Source organism: Microtus oregoni, unplaced genomic scaffold, assembly GCF_018167655.1.
Source record: "Microtus oregoni isolate MIOR12 unplaced genomic scaffold, Mior012 000012F_ref0000307, whole genome shotgun sequence".
NCBI classification, from domain to species: Eukaryota; Metazoa; Chordata; class Mammalia; order Rodentia; family Cricetidae; genus Microtus; species Microtus oregoni.
In genome coordinates, this window is record NW_024543071.1 from 21,806,994 (window position 1) to 21,815,449 (window position 8,456).

General features: G+C 37.2%; 1 protein-coding gene across 3 annotated transcripts in view; it reads right to left on the reverse strand.

Annotated features, from left to right (window-relative positions):
• The window catches only part of LOC121454787 (cytochrome P450 2C42-like), a 31,393-nt gene extending 24,686 nt beyond the window's left edge, over window positions 1-6,707 (reverse strand). Inside the window, exon 1 of one of the 3 annotated variants that reach the window (XM_041662197.1) lies at window positions 6,452-6,707. In XM_041662197.1, coding sequence (XP_041518131.1) covers window positions 6,452-6,619 — 168 coding nt within the window. In that variant the 5' untranslated portion in view covers window positions 6,620-6,707. The remainder of the gene's footprint in view (window positions 1-6,451) is intronic. The other 2 variants (XM_041662196.1, XM_041662198.1) reach the window with 2 other exon arrangements.
• Window positions 6,708-8,456: the final 1,749 nt, after the last annotated feature.

An 8,456-nucleotide genomic window follows, 5' to 3' on the forward strand; every position in this document is an offset into this window, starting at 1 on the left:
CCCGAATTTCCTGAGAAACCGCCATACTGCTTTCCAAAGTGGTTGCACAAGTTTGCATTCCCACCAGCAATGGATGAGTGTACCCCTTTCTCCACAACCTCTCCAACAAAGGCTATCATTGGTGTTTTTTATTTTAGCCATTCTGACAGGTGTAAGATGGTATCTTAAAGTTGTCTTGATTTGCATTTCCCTGATCTCTAAGGAGGTTGAGCATGACCTTAAGTGTCTTTTGGCCATTTGAACTTCTTCTGTTGAGAATTCTCTGTTCAGCTCAATGCCCCATTTTATAATTGGGTTGGTTAGCCTTTTACGGTCTAGTTTCTTGAGATCTTTATATATTTTGGAGATCAGACCTTTGTCAGTTGCAGGGTTGGTGAAGATCTTCTCCCAGTTAGTGGGTTGCCTTTGTGTCTTAGTGACAGTGTCCTTTGCTTTACAGAAGCTTCTCAGTCTCAGGAGGTCCCATTTATTCAATGAGGTCCTTAATGTCTGTGCTGCTGGGATTGTACGTAAGAAGTGGTCTCCTGTGCCCATGTGTTGTAGAGTACTTCCCACTTTCTCTTCTATCAGGTTCAGTGTGTTCGTACTGATATTGAGGTCTTTAATCCATTTGGACTTGAGTTTTGTGCATGGTGATAGATATGGATCTATTTTCATTCTTCTACAGGTTGACATCCAGTTTTGCCAGCACAATTTGTTGAAGATGCTCTCTTTTTTCCATTGTATACTTTTAGCTCCTTTATCGAAAACCAGGTGTTCATAGGTTTGTGGGTTAATGTCAGGGTCTTCTATTCGATTCCATTGGTCGACTTCTCTGTTCTTATAGTTGCCCTTAGCACTGAAACAGCATATCAGCTGCTGTTCATTTTCCCTCATCCATGCCTCCTGTGGATCCCACAGACCATCCTACCTTATCCTTCTCTCCCTTCCTCTTTGCTATAGCTCACAGCCTAACTTATCCACAGACAACACCTGGTTTCCGTGCAGAATTCTACCAGACTTTTACATAAGAGTTAACACCAACATTCCTCAAATTATTCTATACAATGTAGAAACAAAAAGCATATTGCCAAATTCATTTTATGAGGTCATAGTTACCCTGGTGCCCAAAACAAATAAACTCAACAAAAAAAAGAGAGAATTACAAACCAACTTCCCTTATCCACACAAATGAAAAATACTCAATAAATTACTGGTAAACTGAATCCAAGAATAGATCAAAAAGATCATTCATCATGACCAAGTAGGTTTCATCCCAGAGAAGCAAGGATGGTTAAACATACAAAAATCTGTCAATATAATCTCTACCATATGAATAAAACTTAAAGAAAAAACACATGATTCTCTCTATAGATTGCAATAAAAAAGGCCTTTACTAAATCCAACACCTCCTCAAGATAAAAAAAAAAACCACTGGAGAGGTTATGGATATAAAGACCATACTTTAGCATAATAAAGACACTTTACAGCAAGCCTGTATCCAACATCAAATTAAATGGAGAGAATCTCAAAGCAATTTTACCAATATCAGAAACAAGATAAGACTGCACACTCTCTCCATATCTATTCAGTAAAGTATTTGAGTTCTAGCTAAAGCAATAAGACAACTAAAGGACATCAAGGGGATATAAACTGGAAAGGAATATGTCAAAATACCATTATTTACAGATGATATAATAGCATACATACATTACTTTAAGAATTCCACTAGGGAAAACCTAGAGCTAATAAACACCTTCAGCAAAGTGACTGGATACAATATTAACTCAAAAGTATCAGTGATCCTCCTATATACAAATGATGAGGAAAAATAGCTGAGAAAAATTCAGGGAAACAACACCTTTCACAATAACCTCAAATAATATAAAATATCTTGCTGAACCTTCAACCAAGCAACTGGAAAATTTGTATGATAAAACTACCATGTCTTTGAAGAAAGAAATTGAAGAAATCAGAAGACAAAAGATGTCCCATGCTCATGGATCAGTAATATTAACAGTAAAAACTGCCGTCCTAACAAAAGCAATCTACAGATATAATGCAAATCCATCAAAATCCCAATACAATTCTATACAGACCTTGACAATACAATTCTTCATTTCATAAGGAAAAAAAAGAAAGACTACATGGTCAATAGCTAATCAGGAGGTATGGGTGAGACTTCAAGACAGAGAGAGCTCTGGGAAGAAGAAAGGAGTCACCAGCTAGACAAAGAAGAAACAGGATATTCAGAAGTAGAGGTAAAAGCTACAAGCCATGCAGCAGCACGTAGATTAATAGAGATGGGTTAATTCAAGTTACAAGAGCAAGCTAAAAAAAAAAAAAGCCTAAGCTACAATTGAGCTATTGTAATTAATAATAAGTCTCTGTTTCATGATTTGGGGTCTGGCAATATAGAGAAATGTTTGCTACAGCATGTGGCCTGCATGAATTGTTCCAGGTCTTCTGTGTATAACTGTTAGCTTGGTAATGTTTTGGCAATTATAACAGTGGTAGCAGGTGTGTACCTGACTCTTTTGACTGTTCTTGGGACTCTTTACCTGCTACTAAATTTACTTGTGAGGCCTGCATATTAGGGCTTTTGCCTTGTCTTATTATATCTTGTTTTGGCATCTTTGGTTGTCTCCAGGAGACCTTCTGTTTTCTGAAGACAAATGAAAAGGAAGTGGATATGGGGAAGAGCTACAGTGGGGAAGAAGTGTGAGAAGTAAAGGGGGGGGGACTGTGTTCAAGATGTATTGTATAAGAGAGGAATAAGGTTTTTTTTTTAATAATTCTATATGATTAGTAGTTAGGTATCTTGTTGAAAGTAAGTCCATATTTGCCTTTAATAGGAATACAAATATTATGATGTTCTTTGTAAATAGGAAACAATTTAATTCACAAGGAAAAAATTGAATGTGAACTCTTCTTCAGATGACAGAGAGGGAAGAGGGAAGAATGGAGGGATGGAGGGAGGAAGAAATGAAGGGAAAGCTTTCAGTGTTTCTCTCTACAGTATGCTCAATTATTTTGATTTTGTTTTCCAAGACAGGGTTTTCCTGTGTAGCTCTGGCTCTCCAGGAACTCACTTTGTAGACCAGTATGGTCTCAAACTCAGATATCTGCCTGCCTCTGCCTCCCAGGTGCTGGAATTAAAGACATGTACCATCAGCATTCAGCAATTTACTCAATTATTACCGATATTATCATGATAATTTTATAGTTTCTACCACACATTGGTTTAATATTTGAATATTATAGGTAAATATTGGGAAAATAGTAATAATTTATATTTATGAATGTTCTTTAATTGCCCACCCAATTGATAAACAGGTTTCAGTTAACTACTAAATCTATATATTTGATGTGAGGTTCCCCTCTGTATCCTGTGAATATGTTTTATTATCATTAATTAATAAATAGGCTGCTTCTGCCAATGGCAGGGTAGAATAAAGCCAGGTAGAAAGTCAGAACAGCTATAGAGAGTGTAGTCAGAGAGATGCCATGTAATAGACAAAGGAGGAAGATGCCAGAACCTTACCTGGTAAGCCACAGCATTGTGGCAATACACAGATTAATAAAAATGGGTTAATTACGGGAACCAACAGGTAACCTCCTACTACAAATTAGCACCAATGTAGACAACTAAAATCTACTTAAAACATGAAAGGGTTTGTAAAGGAATTCTAGACACAGAAAAACAAAACTCAGCAGCATTTTTTTGACTGGTGGCATGATGTAGCTCCCTTAAGAGAGGTTTTCCTAATTCAGCAATAGAAGAAAAACAGCCACATGGTTTTGAAATACCGGCTTCCTGGGCTGTCCTGTGAGCACAAACTCTGGCTCTTTCAGAAGACCAAGTATTTAAATGGGGTTTGTGGGCAGCATGCTGCATGTTACTTGGTGGCAGCATGGGCCAACTGGTTATCAGAACTGAGGTGGTGAGTGTAGCTCCCACTCAGTAGTCTCAGACTTCCACCATGACCGACTGGATGGAGCAAACAGGCACTGCCATATTTGCCCTAGCAATGCTGCAGCTTAGGTTTTTAAGAAGCGCTTAGCATTTTAAGAAGAGCTCCTGAGTAGAAAATAACTACAGATACACAATAAAGACAGATTCAGATTTAAAAAAAAAAAACGCCTCAAAATGGGCCACAGTGTTGGATAAATGTATATAGGCTTGGAAGAGAAAAGAAAAAGAATGTAGATAGTTATAAAAAGAAGAAAATGGTTTTAAAAATAAAATGTAAAGTCTTTAAAGAGACAGGGTACAGACAGCAATAGATTAAAAGTGTAAAGAAAAATAAGCCACATAAAGATAGAAAACACACAGAGTCTGGATTGTGTATATTATTGTGTTTTCTTTTAATTTTTTGACTATGAGGTAGCTAAGTGACCAACATATATACCTTAAAGGTATCTTATCTTCAAAATTTGGGTCAAACGTGTAGTTATGTTACTTAGGTTTTCCAAATATATAGATATATATATTTCAGTTAGATAAGTATTCTTCAAATCTTTCAGAGACCTTCAAAATATGACATCTAAACTGTTTTAAGAACTTTTCATGACAATGAGACACATATACTTCTGGCAGCATGAATCTATTTCAAGAGCCCATCTCTACGGGCTCAGAGGCTCCTTATAGAGTTTGCTAGACATTTGGGCAAGAAACTGTTCTTGCCTGTACTACTTAATGTATAAACTGGATATGCAGAACCAACAGAGAAATGACTGCTGAACTTGCATAAAAGTGAGACAGTCCTTCAGGGTTCCTGCTTCATGTAAGAGTCTGCCAGACATTCTGCAGGACATAGAAGAAAGTGACTGAGAAGTGCTAATATAAGCAGAACTGTCTTTGAAATTTCCTGCTTTGTGGAAAAGTCTGCTAGATATTATGGGCCGGTAGGCTGAAGATGGGTGTCCCAACAATACAAAAGAATTTTGGGTGACTGTCCAGGCAATGAGATGTCTCTGTCAATTCTAGAGTTTTGAAAGTTGCTTACAATGCACTTCATGTTCACTTAGGTAATATTATATCCTTCTGGAGTCTTTGATGGATTGAAGAATGTATAATTATAATTATAGTTTTCCTTAGTTATGATAAAAGATGAAGTAGATATAAATATTGTAACTATAATTTTTACTTGATACCTGATTTGTTATATGTAATTTTACTATGCTAAATTTAAGACCTTCCTTTTTTATTTAAACAGAAAAAGGAAAGTGATGCAGAATTCCCCTGCTGTATGTTGTGAGTACCATTGATGAATAAAGAAAACTGACTTGGCCTGATTGGGTGGAACAGAGATGGGTGGGGAAAACTGAACTGGAATGCTGGGAAGAAAAAAGTGGAGTTAGAGAGAAGCCGTGTAGCCCTGCCAGAGACAGATGCTGGAACTTTACCTGGTAAGCCACAACCTTATGGTCATACACAGATTAATGGATATGGGTTAGTTTAGGATATAAGAGTTAGCAAGATATGTGCTTAAGCTATTGGCCAAACAGTATTGCAAAGAATATGGTTTCTGTGTTATTATTTTGGTACTGAGCTGCTAGACAGCTGTAAAACAAACAAGCAGCCTTCCTTACAACAATGTCCCAAATATCAAATTGTAGAAGTCACAAATTCAAACACTTGTCTATTCTGTATTTCATATTTGAGCATTAAAAAATTAATTAATAACACTTAATTTATTATCTGCTTTTGCTCACCTTGAAACTAATGCCCAGGTGACTGCCTCAACATAATCTAAAAGTTCTCTTTATAGAGGATCTAAATCAGGACCTCCAGCCTTAGCTATAATATTCTGTATTTTAAAGTGAGGTGAATATGTGTTCATCACACAGGTTACATTGCCATCTGCGTGCATTACAAGGAAAAGACCTCTAGAAGGTGTAGCATTTCTCAGAAACAAGTTCTGACATCATGCCACATTTTTGTTTTCAAAAAAAAAAAACAACAGTGTTTTCAGACTCAAAAGAATTCTAATAGTAAATACTTGGCCCTGGATGACTACCAGTTCCTATCACTTTTTTATGTAGTTCAGATCCATAATTTCCTGGAGACAAAACAGAAGTTAAATTCTTTGCAAAAGTTTTATTTGTTTTCCAGTTCTACGTGCAATGCATGGCTAAGATATGTGAAGGAAATCTCTGTCTAATTGCTTCCTTTGTTTCTCCTTCAGCCAGCAGCCAAAAGTTTTAAGGAAGGAAAAAATATTTACGACTTTTGCCACGCTGTGATTTCTATTCTACTAGGCACCCACTAATGTTTGGCCAGCGTATCACATTTCCTCATTCTATGACTCTGACAATGATGTGATGAAAACGCAGCTGGAACATCAAGCTTAGGTGACAAATTTACAATTGTGTACCACATAGAACATCCACAGTCATATACTTCACTTAAACAATGGGACATTTACTTCCCTTGAAATGCTACTCAGAAAACAAAACATGTACTTACATTCTTCAATGATTTGCTGATGTCCTTAAGGTCTACCTGAAGAATATTTCCGATGATCGGGAGAGGAGTGGGGCCAGGAGGAAGCTTTCTTCTCTCAGAGCTCTGCCTCCATAGTGAAAGGAGAAACAGACAGGAGAGAACAAGCCCCAGAAGCACACCTAGAGTCATCGTTGCCTTCTCTGCTTGCTGACATGAGTGTGTGCTTACAACACAAAGCTTATGTAATGAAGCCTGCTATTCCACCCATGAATCTCTCATACAAAACAGACCAACCAGGGACAAGACTTAATCTCTCCTCCAAGTGGACCTTGTTCCAACATAGTAATTAAAGTAAAATATTGACTCCGTTGCTGTCATTTATACCAAAGCAGATCTTGTAGATTGTGGCTAAATTGTCATGGGCTGGGATCCAAGAACTTGGGGGAAAAGCTTTTCTTATATGTAGCTGCAATTGAAAAACTTAAGCTATTTCATGATAAAAAAAATTTGACTACATTTTTTTATCTTTAATTCTTAATGCTTAGGTTTGTTGAATGACAATGGACACATAGAATTCACTAAAAAGCATAATTCATATTCTATTAGCCAAAGAATAAGGGAAAACAACGGATTTCTAAAGGATGTCTTAGCTTCAAATTTGCATTACGCTAACCCTGGGAGCACAAGCTGCTGAAATAAGGTCTTTAACATATCAGATAAAACACCATGGCAGAAAGATCAATCGAGCAAACCACTCATTAGTAGCAGGAAAGTCCTTGGGTAAACAGCTTTTTTTTTTTCTATTGAGAAAAGGAGAAAAAAAAAAAAAACAAGTTTCCACTTCCTCCCAGCCTCCCATTTCCCTCCCCCTCCTCCCACCCTTCTCCCTCTCCTCCCACCCTTCTCCCCCTCCTCCCACTCCTTTCCCCCTCCCTCTCCAGTCCAAAGAGCAGTTAGGGTTTTCTGCCCTGTGGTAAGTCCTAGGTCCTCCCCCCTCCGTCCATATCTAGGAAGGTGAACATCCAAACTGGCTAGGCTCCCACCAAGCCAGCACATTAAGCAGGATCAAAACCCCGTGCCATTGTCCTTTGCGTCTCATCAGCCCTCAGTTATATAATAATTATGGAGAAATAAAATCAATAGCACAAATGTATATGTATATCACTCTACTCTCTATAACTAAAAGTGTTTTATAGATATTTAAGTTTTTAATATATTTTAATGGGTTATTCAATGCTTGAATGGAAACTTTGCTTCAGTGCCAACCAGAAAACAATGTAATATATCTGTTGCTAACCTATGCAGTGAAATACTCATTAAAATAAATATCTTAAAAGACAATTTCAAAATAACCCCGATGGCTGCTAACTTTCAATATCCTTTGTTCATTTCATATAATCAGTAGAAACATTCACCTCAGTGAGCAGATATCCACGTCTACACACCCATGTATGTGCACACAAACACAGAATTTTAATAATAGAAAATTCAAAATAGAATCTTTCCAAAAATGTCAGTGTACGAGTTAGATTTTTGTTTTGATTTTGATTTTGGTTTTTTGGTTTGTTTATTAAATAAGCATAAGCTTGGGTCAAATGAGAAAAAGGGAACTTCAGCTGAGAAAATGACCTGCAGGCTGGACAGTGGCTCATTTTCTTGATTAATCTTTGATGTGGGAGGGCCCAGGCCACTGTGGTTGGTGCCACTCCTGGGCAGCTGGTCATGAATTGTATAAGAAAGCAAGGTGAGGAAGTAATTTGTAGAAAGTCAATAAGAAGTGTTCCTCTACAGTTTCTGTGTCAGTTTCTGCATACAGGTCCCAGTCTGCTTAAGTTTCTGCCTTGATTTACCTTAATGGTGCACTATGATCTGTGACCTGGATATGTAAGGTAAATAAATCTTTTCCCTGTAAGTTACTTATGATTATGTTCTTTATTACATCAGTAGAAACAAAATAGGACAGAAATAGGTACCAAAGCATGGGACCATTGCTGTGATGGGCTTTTATACCTTGGAAATTTTTGTA